Source organism: Caenorhabditis briggsae (genome assembly GCF_000004555.2).
Source record: "Caenorhabditis briggsae complete genome, chrIII, whole genome shotgun sequence".
NCBI classification, from domain to species: domain Eukaryota; kingdom Metazoa; phylum Nematoda; class Chromadorea; order Rhabditida; family Rhabditidae; genus Caenorhabditis; species Caenorhabditis briggsae.
Window position 1 is genome coordinate 4,488,885 of NC_013490.2, and position 19,160 is coordinate 4,508,044.

A 19,160-nucleotide genomic window follows, 5' to 3' on the forward strand; every position below is an offset into this window, starting at 1 on the left:
CATCAAAATCCTGTGGTACATTATATCAATGCTTTATTCCTGTTTTTTAACTGGAAATTTCTGTCTTTTTTTGAGATATGTGTCTAGAACTGTCCTAGAAGTGCCTCATTTTGCCTTTTTATAATAAAAGCTAATTTCTTTCTTGAATTCTGATTTTTTTACAATTTTATCTAATGGTTCAAATATTGAAAAAATGATAGAATAACAATTGACAGGGAGAGAAAAATACAGGAGAATCAAAGAATCACAGAGATCACAACATACAGAATTGACACAGGAAATAATATTGATCAGAAAAATAGATAGAAAGAGTTAGAATGAAAATGATTGAATGAAGAAAATTAAACAAAGACTGGGTCCGAAACACTGACATCGAGATTACTTGGGTAGTATTCGTAGACAAGGGATCCGAGACGTGGAAGTGTTCTGCTATCGATTGAGACATCCAAATCGAACTCTTCGTAATCGATGGCAGGTGGCATCAAAGCGAAGAAATCAAAGAATTCCGTCTTCTTATTCTCAATGGAAATGATGGTTGAATCGGTCATTGGAGAGATTGTTGAAATTCCAGATTCCAGAGATGGACAAGTCTTGAATCCACGTCTTCGTTGGATGAAACGATTCAATGTACACATGAAGATAATGACAGAGACGGTTGTGAAGGTAATCAGAAGAAGAATAACCATGATTGACAATCGATGAGTATACATGAAGGAATCTGCGGCGAAAGTAGTCTGAAAATAAAAACGAAGGATTTTTTAGTTAAATAATATATGAAAACGCTTACCGGAAGAGGTGTGGTTGTTGTTGGACAGTATGGGCATACTGTATCTACTTTCAAGAGAACTTTGACGGTGAAGCACTGAGAATTAATGCTGACGACTCTGGTAGAAAGGCGTTCCATGACATTATCAGAGGTGTGAATGAAGAGAACTTTCGGATGAAATCCTTCGTCACATTTTGCAACAAGACCGAATGGATTCAGTGGATTACTGCCTTCGATTTGCATGGAAACTCGAATCGAATCAGCTGAACCATGCCATTGACTGATGAATGATGGGATTTCGGTCTGAGAAATAGAGATATTTCGCATTAGGAACATGGCGTAATTTTGGTTCTCAGAAAAATAGTTTTCCGGATAAGTTTCAATAAAAACCTTTTTAAAATAACTTACCGAGTTGCGAGTGTCATTAATTTTCCATGTACGAGAAGCGAATTGAGTCGGCTGATTGATGTTTGTGGAGATGCGTACCAACGGAGTGGAACACGCAGAGGATTGACTCCAGAACTCCGCACACTGATCACGAACTTTGAATTCAGAAAGCACAGTAGTCACCCAGAATTGATCGGCTGTAGCCATGGAGAATAGGTAGATGAAGAACAGAAGAGAAGACGACATCGAGACGAATACAAAAGTCAGAAGAGACTGAAATGAGGATTGAGGTTGTGTGGAATAGGAGGGGCGGGTCGAAGGAGGCGTGGTTTAGTCAAAAACAATATTGTCTACCCTCTGGGAAAGAATATCTGGGATAGGGTTATTGCCAGGTGGTCGTAGATACCGGAAGTGACAGTAATACACAATGCTACAGTAATTTGAGTGATAGAGGTGAAGGAGATCCTGAAATTATGACAATGTAGAGTTAAAGTAATATAGGTAGTCTGGGAGGAAGGTAACTGCTGACATATTATGTCAAAAGAAATGTTCCGAAAATGTTCGAAAAATTTTGAACCGAGGAATCTGTGCATAAATGAAGGATCCATATAAATCATGAGCATCAACCATATGATCTGTAAATAACGAGACTAGTGAGGCCCGTATCTTTTAAGGGTATGCTGTAAATTTTAGTGGTTTTATGGTTACAGTGGATTTAATTAGTAAATGTAAATGTAGAACTCCAGATACAGTGGCAATAATTACAAGTTCCGACTAGAACCTGACCTATATCTGTCTCAATGACCCTTAACCTTCTGACCAGAAGTTACATCCGTTCTGTAGTTTTCATTTTGAACATTTTTTCAGGCACAAACAGACAAAAGTACAGCCAAAATGCTACTGTACAACTTACTTTTAAAAAATTTCAGCTATTTTCTTCCTGGTATCGTTTTCTTATTCATCTACCACGTCACTCAATTTTAACCCATTTCTCAAAAAGGGAATTTCCCAGTTGAAGACGTCGCATTTTAAAGAATTTCCTTCTCGTACAATAACATAGAAGGAGTATAACAATTTTCTTCCTGACTGGATATTAATCTAGTAACTTTCAAGTTGGTTTTCCGAGAGTTCCGATGGTCCGTCCGTCGACAGTCCGCCAACAGCTCTTCGGTTCTCCTTGGGCTGCCAAGTAACGCGCCAGTTTGCGCTTCTTCAGCTCTCATTTAGCAGTTTTTCGACAATGCCAATTTACTTGTGTTAATATATCTTGCGTTACAAGCATTCATAATATTTACGGAGAGTCATAGAGCTGGTAGAGATAGAAAATAAAAATTCAAAAAAAGAAGCAATGAAGATGACAAGTAAATAACAAAAAACTGTAGAAATAAGAAAATTTCTTGGAATAAAAGTCAATTAGCAATCAATTCACCATTCTCAGAAACTCCTCCTCCGTCTTATCCCATACTCCAAAAAAGAGAGTGTTCTCTTGAATCGAAACAGATGCCACTCAATTATCGGATTCTCGAACGACATATGAATGGCTGATGATAGGATCCGTATTTGGATTAGAAACATACCAACGAAATCTAAAATATATAACTGCTTACTTCATAAATATCTCAAAAAATAATTACTTATTAAAAGGCTACCCTAACCGTCAACTTTGAGCTTGTTTATCTCAGTTCCTGCATGAAATAATATCCATATTATGGTTGTTCAAAGTGTCAACTAGAGATTTCCGGCTTCTGACCTTTTTCCAACTATCGTTCCACAATTTCAAGTGATCAATATTTTGTACTTTTTCTGTTTTTATTATTTTTAAGATGTCATTCTACCATATCTAATTATTTTCCACTTAAAAAATGTTTCTTCAAGCTCCAAACACTGGTTTTATAAATTGTGAGACTCTCTAAAATCAGCATGATGCTCTTATAGTCATTCTGGTAGAGTCGGTTGAGGGATTACGGTATTTTTCTTGTAGTTGTCAAAACGACAGTGTCGTTGAATCCTATAAAACATACTTTCATTTTGGCGAAGATTTTCGAAAAAAGCACCCAAAAATCCGAACTTTTCCAAAAAGTGAATTTTTTCGCTAAATTTTTTTTTTGATTTTCAAGTTGGAAAACACGAATTGTATATCTTTTTGACCGGTACTGTCTATGTAGGTATTGACCGCACTGTATAGGATTCTAAAACCACTAATTGAATGTTTTTAACTCATTTTAACTACATATTTTGAATTTCTAGATAATTAGATTTAAAAAATCTAGAAATTTTGCTCCCGACCACACCAAACTTTTTCATGGTAGATCAAAATTATTACCGCAGTTTGTATTAGGTTGTTCCGAAAGTCTTTTACATTTTTTAAGCGCGCACTTTATCCATTCATAGCGATCGATTTTCGTTTTCTTTTTTTATTTTAATAATGTTGAACTCATGTTTGATAAAAATTGTCAGTTTATTCTAAAAAATCTCAGTCCATGGCCGAGAGCCTCGCCAACGAAACCCATGATGTTTGAGGTTGCCTTCCTTTCGAGTTTCTCAAGAGAATCCGCTGTCACTGCCCATCGATCTATATGCTTCGTAATTGGTGAAAAGTCACTTGAGTATCTTGTAGTGCGACCTTGGTTCAATCGCTTTCGGAATGGCGAATATTCGCTCAAAGAGAAACTTCAATTTGATCACATATTTCCAAACATCGACGCCGATATCTAGAAAGCGCTGGAAGCTGAGCCGAGATTCACTGTTCATAAAGTTTCTTCTACTCTTGGCCAACCTACTACAACTGCGTTTCATCCTCTTTGAAATTCTTGACACAGAGCTTGACATGATCAACTGGTTCCATTTCAGGGATCCCCACATTAAAACTGGTTGTGCATTGAGTCGGACTTTGCTCACTCGTAAGCGAACCTTCAATGGGATCCATTATCATGTGTTTGGAAACGATAAAAGGTGTCTGTGGGTTGAAGAAAACATAAAAAGTCGGTGGGTCAAGGTTTGCCAAACCTCAGAAATAGACCATAAAGGAAAAATTCGTGAAAAAAGGGAGATGTTGACCATTTGGTGTCATTTCGATGGTGTGATCAATGGAAAACTTCTTCCCAGTGTGCGATCGTAACAACAGACATATACTGTCTCTAACTACAAAAAGAGTTCAATTCGTTTTCTGCTCTGCGCCCAGAAACGGGAACATTTGTTGCGCTTCACAATAATGCGCGTCCACATGCGGCTTTGGCCAGTCGCCAAAAATCGCAGGCTTTAGGCATTAAAGTACTCGGTCATCCATTATATAGTCCTGACCTTGCCCTAACAGAATTGTATTTATTACGCTTGATTCAGAATGGTTATCAGGGTAAACGGTTCAAAAGAAGATCGAACCAAAAATCGTATATGGGTGCCTTCTTCGTGCAGCAACCATCCGAGTTCTACGCGAGAGGCATCAAACAGCTAGAACGTTGGCAGGATGTGATGGACCATAATAAAAAATACATTACTTGCCGGAATATTTCGAACGTTGAATAAAGTTTTGATGAAAAAATTCCAAAAATGTAAAAGACTTTCGGAACAACCTAGTATTTCGTTTACAAAGTGGGCACGATAGCTTTACCTAGAGTGGTCACTAATAGTAAGCATTGAACTACATTACATCACTTTTCGCGATACGAAACGTCAAATTTGGTTGAGCTTTTTGGCGTGGACTTTTTGGCTTGGATTGGCGTGGAATGACCTATAAAGTGAAGAATTGAGGGAAAACGATGCCTAAACTCTCAAATCCATCACTATGTCGGTTCACGAACAAATCAATTTCTTTTTAACTTTTTGAATTTTGCTTTTTTAACGATGCACGAGGAACGCGTCAACAATCACCAGTTGTGCGCTATTCGTGAATTCTTCACCGCGTACCGTAATTTGAAAGTGAAGTAAAGAAAAGAAAAAACCTGATTCAGCTTCATGTGAATTTTTTTAGATAGTTCAAGAGTCAACATATGTATTTATTCATTTGACATGTGATAATAAATTGAGACAGGGAGGATACGAAAAGAAATTAAAAATAATAAAGCGACAACCCTAAATCCCTCCAGTCTTGGATTAATTGGTTCTCCGGTTCTCTGCATGCTTCGAAAATGTTGCTCTATATGAGGTCCATGTACTAAACCGTCATTTGTTTTCCAAAGGATCCAAAGCTCCAAAAGTCCCCAATAAATGCAGATACTCCAAAGTATGTAGCAACGATCGTATCCCTGAAAAGTTGAATGAAAAGTGAATTTAAAAAAAGAGTAAATTGACTTACTATATTTCCAATTTTCAGCAAAATATATACAGTAACAGTGACAAGTATTCCTGCTAAAATAGTTAACCAGTTGTATCGAACAGCCGTTGTGATAAATGCTTCAATGCCAAAATAAGAAACCAAACAGAAAAGAATCAATCTGAACATGAAGCTGATGATATGGCGACTCTGAAAAAACCTCATGTTGTACTCTAGTTTCTGTCATAGTACGAGAATCAGCAAATGTGTTTTTCCAATAATGCGTATGAGTTTTTTCTAACTAATTAAAGGTTGAAATCGTCAAAAAAGCCGGAATTATGGAGATTTCAAAAACAAAGATTCTATTTTTGTTCTGATATTTCTATGATTTCAGAGTAATCTTCTAATTTTATTGTTCTGGTGCCACAACGACAACTACCGTAAGCTGAAAATATTTTTATTTCCAGTTTTTTCTCGTTTTTGGTACTTAGATTAAGATTTATTTATTTTCAGAGCGGTGACCAACAGTACATAAGAAAAAGGCAGCCCCCCTCACGAGGAGCGCCTAATAAGTTAAAAAGAGAAAAATAATGGAAAAGAGAGGAATTATATACAGTACAATACATGTTTTAAAAATAAGGATAATAGCTAGTAGCGAGAAATAGAAGAATCAAGGAGATTTTCAAATTGGGACGGGGTGAGGAAGTGGGGTAATTTGCAGTTATGGCATTCCAAAATGGGATGGTGGATGCAAAAAAATCATTGATATGGGGATTGAGGCAAATTAAAGTCATGGGGCGACGGGCAGAGTTAGATAAGCGGAAATGAGATTCAGGGTGGGGAATGTAAGAAGTAAGGTTAATTATTTTGTACAGAAGCATTAACTGAGATTTAAGGCGTCTATGACACAAAGAGAAAAAATTGAGAATTTGGAGTCTGGAAGGATAAGAGGCACCGGGGGTAGACGAAAATGGTATACCGTAAAACCTCTAATAGAACGACACCCGGAACGTCCACTTTGAGCCTATATATCTCACTTCTTTTGAAAGGTATCAAAAAGTGGTTAACTAGTAAAATGTTTATCAGGATATCAGCAACATTTTACTAGTTAGCTACTTTTTGATATCTTTTGCAGAAAATGAGATATATAGGCTCAAAGTGGACGATCCGGGTGTCGTTCTATTAGAGGTTTTACGGTATATGGTATACTTTTTAGTCCATTTTTTTCCCAAACGGAAAATTGTAATTGTACTTTTCATTTATATTACGATAAAAATTTTTGATAGAAACAAAGTTCGCCAAAAACCCACGAAAATGGAGAAAAAACCCTAGGAAGTGAAAACATTTTTGGTTATGGTAGTTGTCGTTTTGGGAGCTTCGGCCACGGCCTCGCCGTTTCTCTTCCACAACTACGATTCATCGCACCGTAATAATAACTATTTTTCATTAAAAATTGTATTTCAGCCTCGGATTTTCACAGTAAAAAGGTAAATTGTTGGATATCTCGAATATTTTTTCAACTAGAAAAAAATAGGTTTCTCTTCCACTTCAACTTTGAAAATGCGAAAAAAAAATAACTTACCGTCGCTTCTGGTTTCAATGTAACTGAGATCAAAACTTCCACAACACAGTACAGTATTCCAAACATTATAAAAATAGTTATTCCTCGCCGAATTCGGCTGATTCGTTCTATTGGCTCATTCGTGAGGTTTCTAGGGGTGCACTTCAATTAGAGGGGCCCTTCAATTTCAGGGGCCCTTCTAATACAGGTTTTACGGTATGTACGGTATGTAGGTTTTACGGTATGTAGGTGGCTGTTAATTACCAGCAGCAGATTGAGATGGTGTAACTCAAAATCTCAAAGTCAGAAGAGCGTGAAACTTATTAGGGTTTCCATCTACAGTACCATTGTGGCCAAATTTTATACAAAAATATGGTTTTTCAGTTTTTCAATCTTCCTTATATATAAAACGCTAGAGGCGTCTGTTGGTCCTCGTGTCACTCTGTGGACTTTTGAAAAGCTTGAAAAATAAATATAGATTTATGCAAGGCTGTGCAAAATGGCGGCCAGCCGCGGCTCGTTTTTTGAGGCCGCGGCCGGCCCCGGCTTTAATGTGAAAGCCGTGAAAAGCCGCGGCTAGCCGAGGCCGGCCGCTTCTAGTCTTATAAAAACGCGTGAAGTGAAAATCTATTAGTTTTTGAAGAATTTCGTTTTTTTTGTGTCCCACTTTTCAAAAAAATCTACGTTTCTCATGAAACAATATCTTAAAAAGCCATGAAAAGCCGCACGGCTAGCCTGGGCCGGCCGCGGCCGGCTCGGCCGTAGTAAAAGCCGGCCGTGGCACAGCCTTGGATTTATGTGACCCTTTTAGAAAAAGTGAAGAGCGAGACTACGAACCAGTAAAAAACTAGATTGGATCGCGCCGAAGGCGCACCAGCTTGCTGGTATACATTATAGCGTTAAAAACAAAGATTTTAAAGTTTATGATTGATTTATCAATGAAGCGAAAACAGAAAGAACGGTATAATCATGTCGATGGATAGAAGGAGTGATGTATTTTTCAATTTGGTGTGAGATTAAAAAAGAGAGAGAGAGAGATCGGTGTGGATAGAAAGACAGGTTGAATGAAAGATAGAGAGATGGGATGGAGAGAGTTTTGGGATCACAGAATTGCATCATTAGAGCACGAAAAGGAAATATGGAGAATTTTGGATTCAGACATTAACTTCATCTTTGATGACCTTATCGATAAATGCAGTCTTTACTGGATTTTCCGGTTGTGTGGGCTGAGAGTCTGGAGAGGTGGAAGAAGTTGGAGTGAGCTGTGCAAACGACTTTGAAGGCAAATACGGGAATGGGATGGTTGGGAATTGAAGTCCCATAGCAGCCAACAGATATGGATTGTTTAGTGGATTCAACCATGGGATCGCGGAAAAGGCATTCAATGGATTGGCTGGTGGAACGTCTTGGATTGTTGGCATGGCCGATGAAGTTGGAACTTGAGTGGAGAGGCCGGCAGATGGGAATGGAAGAGTACTCATGAGAGCAGGATCAATAGCTGATAAGCTTGGAATCGAATTTGGAACATCAGGCACAACTTGGACGGATGTGTCTTGAGATGAAGCTTCTTTTCTGCTTTTCTTGGCTGGAGGGCTAGTGACCGACGACTCGACAGCTCTGGAACGACGGCGATCCTCTCTATTCGATTTGGCATATTCGTTTGATTCGGTCTTGATCTTGCAAACTTCATCAATCTGAAAATTTAATAAATTATTTTTCGTTGACCTGTATATTTTAAAACTTACGTGGTACAAAGTGGCTGTGATAAAAACGGTGTGTGAAAGTCTGATCTCGTAGCTCGATCCTCCCTCTTCGCTGATAGTCAACACTGGCAAGTATCTGTGCTGAGCATGGAGATGGACCTCAAAACCCAATATACAATTTATACTTTCACAAAAGAAACTTACATTTGAGCCATCCTCGTCTTCTCTCGTCTTTCTATTTGTGATTCGGACTCTTCGAAATTAACAGGTGCGGCCATCCATTTGGATCCCAACTTTGCTCCTGACTTGTGTTGTACCTTCCGTGGGGCTTCCTTCTTTTCTTGGGATACCGACTCGACGTACTTTCCCTTACAGAATCTCAGCTTTTTGTCGTCGACGTATTCAAAGTGAACCGAAGTTGTGTACATTTTTTCTGGATTCATGCCACTGAACTGATACTCCAGAAGCGGATAGACACGGCGACCAACGCCAGTTATAATCATTTCATGTTGAAGTGGATGGAGCTTATGCCAGAGTGCGTCATACTCTGGAGTCAGACTCGCCGAGATGGTGGAGGTGAGAGAAGAAGACATAGTTGGAGAAGATCTGAAATAAAAGATCTTCGAAGAAATAATGGCAAGAGGACGATTGTAAAGATATCGATTATCAAGGAAAACAGGAAAAATCAGAAAAAAGGAGAAAGAGGAAGAGGTAGTCAACTCAAACTGAGATGATGAATGAATTAGGGAAGTCATGAATGTGCGAATTCCGATACCGTGGGCGGGGCAAGAGAGGGACCCCACCTGATTTGGGCGGAGTTTACAGTATTCCCAGGAGCAGAGTCCGGATGTGCGACAACATAGAGGAAGGTAATTTGTGCGATCAATGAGGGTGGATTATGTTAACGGTAGGGCTTTTGATGATGCCTATAAATATGAAATGGCGATTGGAACAAATCAAGCAATCCTTCGAAAAACCTTTTTTGTTGTTGCAGAAAATTCAGGGCTGCAGAAAAAAAAATCGAAAAAACTCTGTAACAGTTACAGAGCATAGTTAGCAGCATTCCTCTAAAATTGATGATTTTTCAAAGTCACTAAGAAATGAGCCAATATTTATAATTTGATCTGTCTAGACATTTTTGGTTCTGTCAGGTCTGAATCAAAATTCGAAATTTGTTTATTAGGGAGGGGAGAAAGTTTTTTTCCGAAATTTTTCAAAATTTCGTTTTCTAATTATCTCATTTTCTTACACGATCCACTAACAATATATTCAACAATATCGACTACATCTGTGAGCCACCTATTGGGAAGTCACTCGATTCCAGTCTTCCAGAATTGGGGCGTGTGAGAGTGAAAAGAGGCCTACTGCCATTTTGAGGTGGTTCAATGTTTTGAACTGTTTCTCTCTGAGGGATTGCTTGAGCGGGCAGAACAGGTAGTAATTCGAAAGCGCAGTGTCTGGCGAGTATTAAAAATAAAAAACCATAGCCCCGCCCAGCTTCCGCCGTTTTGCCTGGGTGTCTTTAGTCACATGCGGACGAGCAATATCATGTTGAAGGTGAACGGTGGAGCGTCTCGGGCGTTTCTCTCGGAGGGCAATGGCAAAGGAATCCAGCCGATACCTCTAGGTGGAAGCTGTGATCGATGTTCCTTGCTGGATAAACTCGAAAAACAGCAATCCATTCTAATCTCAGAAGCACGAAACAAACACATCTTCTCATGAAATCCTGGTTTCGGTTGCACTTGGCGGGTCGCCGCCGCGAGGAATCCAAATTGCATGATGGGCGTTACTACTGCAGAGTATCCAGCTCTCATCTCCGGTGAACAAGTCGGCCAGAAACTCTTTATTCTGCGAAGTAAGAAGGATCGACTCATTTAAGTCCGTTTTTAAAATGGAAAGATCATGGGGAACCCTTTGAGCCATCACTCATCGGACACCACGCTTATGGAGATGATTGTTGATAATGTGGTAGTCGCAGTGGAACATTGTCTACAGTTTGTGATTAGTCCCATCGGGATTCTGCCACACGGCTTCTAACAGCAGCTCGTCAAACTCAGCAGGTTTTGGATAGTGTGAGGATTGTCTTCGAGGCTCGTGTCTCCTGACTCAAAAGAAGCGAGCCGATTGCGGACGGTGCAATCGGTGTCGGGCCTCTCTCCGAACAAATGACATATTTTCTTAGCGGTCTACGTCGCTCAGGTGCCGTGAGATCACTTGTAGAAGATAAGAAGCCGAATATGAGGTCTCGAGAGATCGCTCATGATTGTTTTACCAGTGGACACAAGCGTCTTATATAATCATGAGGGAGAAGCTTCCAAGACGTTCTACACTAATCTACACTAGGAATGTTCTAGAAGCTCGGGGACTTTCCGTAGGAAAAATTTGAAAAATTTCGGAAAAAAACTTTCTCCCCATCCTAATACAGTGCGTTCAATATCTTTAGGACCCCCCCCCCCCCCCCCCCTCTATTTTCACGGTTCTGAGAAAACGGTAAGAGATATAAAAATCTGTAAGCGCCATTCGTTTTTAAATTCAAAAATACCCCGGGAGCCAAATTTTGGTATTCATACCTCTTCTGGTATTAGTACACGGCCCAAAACTTACTTTTTCAGCCGTTCAATATCTTTAGGACCACCTGAGATTTTTGACGGAATTTCACTTTTTGTGTCAGAATTCCAATCCAAAAGTAAGTCAATGCCCAAAATTTTCATATGTGATCTTGGTTTTCGTATTAGCAAGATGTTTCTGAACTTATCCGAGAATTTTTAAATTTTTCTGCTGCTCGTGACCTAATTTTCAACTCGATGAACGAAATTGACCTAAATCATCATTCAAAAGCTGGAATCAACTACCAAAAATCAGGTAAACAAAAGAAATCAATTGGATTTCTCATGGATAGTATTTAGAATCACTTTGGTCAACTCATTTGGTATGCTGGAAACTAGATCATTCGGTTCGGCTTCAGTTAATGTTCTTCTTCCTTTTTGGAGGGAATTTTGGGATCCCTAGAACAGCCTGACGCTGTGGTAAACGCGACAGGCATTGAGATCCAAAGCTGTATCAATAGAATTCAGATCAAAATCCATGCCTGCCATGGCTATTTCTTGATTCTTCCTGGTGCCATTCATCCCAGTGTTGAGTTTCTGTTATAAGTCGCACCGTTGTCTGGAGGTGTATGGAGGTTCGGCTGCGGATAAGCTAAACTGCGAATTTACAAAGTCTCGGTGGATAAAAAGATGTCTGAAAAAACCGTGATAAACTGCAGGACCATCTATGATATCCCAGAGACCAAACAGAGCCATCGACAAGACGCGCACTAGTTCTGTTCAGCAGTGAAAATTAGGTCACGAGCAGCAGAAAAATTTAAAAATTCTCGGATAAGTTCAGAAACATCTTGCTAATACGAAAACCAAGATCACATATGAAAATTTTGGGCATTGACTTACTTTTGGATTGGAATTCTGACACAAAAAGTGAAATTCCGTCAAAAATCTCAGGTGGTCCTAAAGATATTGAACGGCTGAAAAAGTAAGTTTTGGGCCGTGTACTAATACCAGAAGAGGTATGAATACCAAAATTTGGCTCCCGGGGTATTTTTGAATTTAAAAACGAATGGCGCTTAAAACGAATAGCGATTTTTGATATCTCTTACCGTTTTCTCAGAACCGTGAAAATAGAGGGGGGGGGGGGGTCCTTAAGATATTGAACGCACTGTATATAATTTTTATAGATCAAAATCAGTTTGCATTAGTGTCAGAAAAATGTGTAGCGGGCAACTCTGTTAGAGTTTTCACGGTATTCTCGACTTTTATGATTTTCCGTATGATGGTGATTTTTTCGAATTATACTGTTGCTGATGAGCAGGAATAATAATTGAATCATTGTTTTCATCAAGTGGTTTCAATTCCAGATCTTTCGATTATTGCAGTTCACTTTTTGATTCGATTTTTATAATATAGTAGCCACTATGATATAGTCCCTGGTTCAAATCTATGCTAGAAGGTTTTAGTTGAATGTATTGGAAACATCCTTATGGAGTTCAGTTTGCCAGAAGGCATCCTATTGACAGCATTTGGATTGTAATTGAAACCTGAAAATGACTGTACATAATCATTGATCCATTCCTATACCTGCCTTCACCTATTCAATCTTTCTGAATTCAATGTGTGTCAAAGTGCATCTTCTGGGATGTACCAAGTTAGAATATGTCATTGATCGAAAAATACAGTATTTTAGTTCTCCAAACAACTTAATGAGAGTTACACATACCGACTATAAGGTCTGTAAAAGTCATCAGGCGGCTCTCTTTTGGAACAGATTTCCCGGAGCCAAGTTGCGGTGTTCAGAAAGAGATTCGACAATTAGCGGTTTGTGAAACATGCCGACAGTGTATAGAATGACATTAGAATGACAAATTAGATAAGATCTACACATAAGGGACATTGTGATTGCTCGGAAGAATGGGATCTAAGTTTCAGAGATGGCAAGGAACCATCAGTGATAGTGTACTCTGATCTTTAAAATGGATTGGTTGATCTGAAAATTGTGGTTTGTTAGGAACCTGAGTCTGACTTCCACAGTGTTCCAATAACGTTTGCTGTTTTTTAGCAAAATATCAAATTCAGAGGACATTCGATTCCTCTCCTTCCAGTCAATTACTGTATGTTTTTCACATAGTCTTAGTTAGTCTCTTGTTTAATTGAAAACTTGACAATTCTCTTCCTCTCCTGTCTGGCTGTTTCATTTTAAACTAATAATCTGAATTTCCATTTCTCGCAATCCAACACCCGCTGAGTTTTTGTAGTGGCAGTGTCTAACTGAGTAGTCACAACCAGCTTCTTCTTTTTCTTTCTTTTTGGTTCTGCCATCGGAATTTTTTATCTCTTACTGTTTCTTCGTGAAATATTTTTACTACCAGACTTTGAGGTTCCAGAAAGAATTCAAGAGCCAAAGATTCCAAAATTCTGAAATTTCTGGAAATCTAAAATTCTGTGGTATGGTACACAACTAATTTCCGAAATGATGAAGGAAACGGTTCAACCCAAAGTGTCTTCTTGTGTACTTTCGAGAGATCATCGTCCTCGACATGAATAAGTAGGCCTCCTTCCCTCTTCTTCCTCGCTACTTACCCTTCTCCAACTTCTTCTTCTTCCTCTTCTGTTTCTTCTTACTTCGAAATGCAGCTGACCTTGTGTTTTTTTTCTCTTACTCATCCCAACTACTATACTCAATCCAATCCATTCCATTCCCCACTACGATCCGTCTCATTTTGCTTTTGAATATAACCAACCGACTCTCGTCCTCTCTCTTCACTCATCCACTCAACCTATTTTAGCACGATCCTTTTCTTTTTTGGCGAAAACTGAAAGTTTAGTAGTCGCGGATTTTCGGAAATCCTTTTTGAAAAGGTCATAGTTTTTGTTCTGAAAATATGAGCTAAAATTTTGTGCAGTGCTCCAGAATCTACAGGGTGGCGTACAATTACCCGGACAGATAACAGTGGAGATATTTTTAAACATAAGTATCTTGGAAGCACGAAAATTGGTAGAAACATAATTTTACGTTTGATTCTGATCTACGGAAACTTTCAAAGCGATTCCTCAAGTCTAGGTATGATTGTGATTGTCCAAAGATGAACGTCGTAATGTTTCTAGTGATTTTCATGAGACGAAGCAACTTTGACAAGCGATAACTCAGCTCAAAATTTATCAAACATATTGAAACTTTGCCAGTTTATTGATGAATTTTTTGAATTCTTGAAATCCAAATTTGAGCCCAACAAAACTTTTCACTCAAATTTTATGCAAGCACAAACTTCAGTCCAGGTAATTACCGTAAACACTATAATAGAAGGCCACCCAAACCGCCAATTTTGAACTTTGATATCTCATTTCCTGTAAAAGATATCAAAAAGTTGTCAACTGACAAAATGTATATCATAATATCATAAATATTTTGTCAGTTGACCACTATTTAATGTCTTTTGCATGAACCGAGATATATAAGCTCAAAGTTTACAAATTGGTGCTCTTCTATTAGAGTGTTTAGGGGGTGCGCCCCCTGTGTATGACGATATCATACAGAAAATTCTAGATCTACGAGAATACCAGAACTTGGGAGAATTTTAAGCTAGAAAATAGTTTTGCCCTAGATTTAAATTTTCACAAAATAGTGAAATCTCCTGAAATCTCCTAAATCCCAAAGCTCAGATTCACCTAATCGTAAGAATTTTAAAGAGACAAGTTTCTCGGATTCTCAGAATTTCAGAGTCTCTTCTTTCCATACCTAAAGAGTCTGAGGATCCCGGAATCCTAAGACATTGGATTCTGATCTCTCAGAACCCTGAAGATCTTTGAACCTTCCTAGTCAGTAGTACTCTTATCATTGATTCATTCTAATTGAATTCATCCGTCCTCGTCTGAATTCGTCTGTTCTCTGTCCTTCGTTTTCCTTCAAATCATCAACCAAATTACCTTCTCCCGATGCTTCTCCCCCGACGTCTTCTTCTTCCTCGAAGCATATGTTGCAACACACTGTTTCACAATTAGTTCGGTCATCGATTGAGGAGTCGTTTTTTGTTTCGTTCGCACCCACAACAGCCCCGGCATCATTATTCTAATTCACGCTGCTGCTGAGACTGTCTTCCTCTAGCGGCTTCTTCTTCTACTTCTTCTTCTCAATTCCAAGTGCCTTCTGATGCCTCCTCTGACAACTGGTCGTTGTCTAATTCTCTCTGTCTACCATACTGTTTCTGGGTTTGGAGTCGATTAGCTTCTGTCTTTCGGATATGTTCGGTTTTCGACGGCAGAAGACAAAAAACTGTCATGTTTTTGTTTTTTTTTTTGGTTTTTGCCTGTCTCCTATTCTTCTAAAAGCTTACCAGTTGCCACGTCATCATCCATTTTGTACTTGAAATTGTACTTCCGCCTGAAAGCATCTCGGCAATGTTGCCTAAAAAATGATTTGCCGAAGCAGCGAAAACGTGTGGGAAATCTGCAGAAAACTACAGTAACCTATGATTATACACCTACTACGGCACGTTTACTTTCGGACGGCGTTACAGCTTCACGTACCGAACAAAATGTGGTTAGATGGGGAGAAGGAAACGCCTTCTTTTCTTCATATCGGTTGTACTTTTCGACGTTTCACTTTGGGATTCAGACTTGATCGTATTCCGTGCTTCTTCCTTTTCTTCTTAAGAATTCTGTTCGTTTTGCATATTACCAAAACTAGAGAGAACCAGGTTATTACCAAGAAAGCGAATGCCATTGTTTGTTTTAAAACTTTTTCTTGAAAGGCTGGCATGAAAAGTCAAATCATATGTTCGGGCATTCTTTTCACTTTGCATCGTTTTCTGTTTTGTTGAGATTCTGAGGCATTAGAAGTTAGCTAAAAGTATTGGTTAGTTTTTGGGTTTTAAAGATTGGTGATTCCTAAAATTCCCTAAAAATTAGATTTTTGGAGAAAAAAGGATGATCTTAATATTTCGAGATCTTCAGCATCGGCATCCACTTTGGAAGTTTTTGGAGCAGATATTGACTTTAGTTTGAGTTTTTAAATTTTTTCCAGTTCATCCGGTCAGAAAAATTGATTAGACAGTGATGAGGCTAGGTATTGGTTTGGCGGGAAGTTTGAAATTTCTGAATTTTCGAATTTTTTAACTTTTGAGTTTTTGAGTTTTTTTGGAATTTTTGAATCTCTTTGAATCTCTGAAATTTTGAATTTCCGGATTTCTGAGATTCAGAGAGATTCAAAAATTCCAAAAAATTCAAAAACTCAAAAGTTAGAAAATTCGAAAATTCAGAAATTCAGGAATTCTGATATTCTGAAAGACAGAAATTTAGGAATTTCTGGATTCCTGAATTTCTGAATCTGAATTATCAACCTCTGAATCTCTGAATTCCAGAAATTCTGAGCTTTAATTTCCGAATGCTCAAATGTTTGAATTTTCGAATTTTAAAAATTATTAAATCTCAGAGTATCTGAATCTCAAATTCCTCAAATTCCTGAATTCCAGAAATTCCGAGCTTTTTTAATTTTCGAATTTTCGGATTTTCGGATTTCAGAAGCCCTGAATTTTTAAATTTCCAAATCACCAAAATTCTGAATGTCTTCATTTCTGAAGCTCGGAATTTTAAAAGGCATGGCTTTCAATAGTTGTAGTACATCTGTTCGTTTTGATTGCTCATCTTGATACCACATTATCCAGAACACAGTATAATTCCTTATATTGCTCCCCTTCAAAAAGACCTTGGATACTCCGAGACCCAACCCAAAAACCACTTACCCATTCCATTGTCCCCCAAAAAAACTGTTCCCCTCTTCTCAATTTCCGTTGTCCTCCTCCCCTCGTTTTTCCTCTCAATTTGCTGCTGTTCAGAGGATTTTTGACGGTCAGTTCTTCTCAAGGAGTCGCAATTTCGAAAATTTAATAATGGGTGGGATCTGATTCTCTATGAGAAGAAGAGGTGTGTGTTTCCATAAATAATAGTATAAGTATGTACATATGGCATGACCTTCTCGAAAAATGCTTCTCCGTCCCTTCTCCGAATTATAATTGATGCTGTGGCTGGTCGGTGGGGTCGATGTCTTCGGGTCGATGACGACGACGTCAGTTCGTTGTTCTTCTTCTTCTTCTTCCAAAAACTTTTTGACTTCTTGACACAAAGCAACTTGTTCTTCTACTCATCGATTTTTAAGTGGCTTGTGGATTAGTCATAAGTGTGGGCTATTTGTGTTTTAGGAATTCCCGAATGACCGTTTTCCTCCTTATTATGGTTTCCATATCTTCCTCCCGTCCCTTCAGTTCTTTTTCTTCTGTTCACTTCATTGTTTTCCATCACATTCAATTCAAATTGGCGTCGTCAGTGCCGCTGGTTTCGTTTCAAGAACACTTGTATGCGATTCATATCACATCCAGTCGGGGGATCTTTCCATAACCCTATCCGGGTATTCATTGGGAAAACGATGGAAAACAGTAACTTCTGCTTCTGCTTCTTCTTTTTCTTCATCTTCTTTTGGTCATGGTTCAGATTCTTGAGAAGGATCCTTCACTTTCTGACGGGGTTAGGATCTTTGACTTTCAGATAAAAGTTAGCTGTGTCAATTGTACAGAATCTGATTATTATAGTTATATAAACTTTCAAAAAACTGGCTATGATGTTTTTATAAGACAATTTTGCTTTTTTTTTTAATTTCTAATTGGACACTTCTGAAATTCCATTTACCGTAACCCTTCTATTAGACAGCCACCCAAAATGTCAACTTTGACCAAATTTATCTCATTTTCTGTGAAAGATATCAAAAAGTGGTCAACTGATGAAATGTTGCTGATATCATGATACAATTTTTTTAGCTGATCATTTTTTTGATATTTTTTACAGGGAATGAGATAAATTAGGTCAAAGATGTCACCTCTTTCGTATGCACCAGCAGTTGTCGGCTTACCGCCTGACAGGGGGCAAATTTTGAGCTTGTTTATCTTGGTTCTTGTGAAAGATACTTAAAAGCGGTCAACTAATAAAATGTTTCTCATATTATGATAAACATTTCATCAGTTGACAACTTTTTGCTATCTTCTACAGGAAATGAGATACATGAGCTCAAATTGACGGTTTGGGTGACGCTCTACTATGTTATTTCGATAAGCTTTGGGCCATTTCAAAGTCAAAATTTTCTTAAAATTCGTAAAGCCATGCCAATCCAAATGTCTTTCTCGGGTGATTTCGTAAAAAAAGACAACAACTACAATGATAAATACCTCATTTTATTCATGATTTTCTGTAAAACTCCAGATGCAGTATCGTGCTGTAACACCGTAAAACTTGAACCCCTCCCTTGTTTCTCAGCCAATTTATCTCGGTTCCTGCCGAAGATATAAAAAAGTTGTCAACTGATAAAATGTTTATCATAATATCAGAAGTGTTTTATCAGTTGACACATTTTTGATATCTCTTATAGGAATTGAGATAATTGAGCTCAAACTTGACAGTGTGTGGTGCCCTTCTCTTACAGATCTTACGGTATCAGTAAAATGTTAATGTCTGAAAATTACCGATTCAAACTTATTTTTTCAATTAAAAAAAATAATTTGCAAATTCTCTAAATAATTTCAGTTTAAATTTCATTCTGAAAATTCTCGAATTTTCGGAAATCTAAAAAATTTTGTTGTTTTCTTTTTTGAGTCTAAATTTTGGACATATTGGGCTGAATCATTTTACGTTCACTGCAATCCGTTTCTCAAATTTCATGACTATGAACAGTCAGTTCTAGTATTTCTACCGAAATCTTAAGCTTCTTATTAATACCGTCGAATTCCTAAATATTTCCAAACCCGTTCCAGTCCCTTCTCCGTCTTCTCCGTTTTTCTTACATTCCAATGGTGTTGAAATTTCGGAGGAGGTGGTGCGTCAGATGAATATCCATCTCTTTTCTTTCCGACTGTCGTCCAGCAACAGCTCAAATCTCTCTCTTTTATTTATGCATATCTACTTT

The 19,160-nt window shown here is 38.2% G+C and overlaps 3 protein-coding genes across 3 annotated transcripts; all 3 read right to left on the minus strand.

The window, feature by feature from the left end:
- Positions 1–341: 341 nt before the first annotated feature.
- Positions 342–1,399, minus strand: Cbr-sdz-21.2 (the record flags this gene model as incomplete). Its single annotated transcript, XM_002641069.2, has 3 exons — positions 342–734; positions 788–1,069; positions 1,175–1,399. The coding sequence occupies 3 exons, from the start codon at positions 1,397–1,399 to the stop codon at positions 342–344; spliced, it is 900 nt and encodes a 299-aa protein (XP_002641115.2).
- Positions 1,400–8,117: 6,718 nt separating this feature from the next.
- On the minus strand, positions 8,118–9,259 carry CBG08958 (the record flags this gene model as incomplete). Its single annotated transcript, XM_045243663.1, has 2 exons — positions 8,118–8,802; positions 8,871–9,259. 2 exons carry the CDS (start codon positions 9,257–9,259, stop codon positions 8,118–8,120), a joined length of 1,074 nt encoding a protein of 357 aa, XP_045093929.1.
- Positions 9,260–19,034: 9,775 nt separating this feature from the next.
- CBG25848 lies at positions 19,035–19,091 on the minus strand (the record flags this gene model as incomplete). The annotated part of the gene is made up of 1 exon (XM_045243664.1): positions 19,035–19,091. One exon carries the CDS (start codon positions 19,089–19,091, stop codon positions 19,035–19,037), a length of 57 nt encoding a protein of 18 aa, XP_045098863.1.
- Between the last annotated feature and the right edge of the window lie 69 nt (positions 19,092–19,160).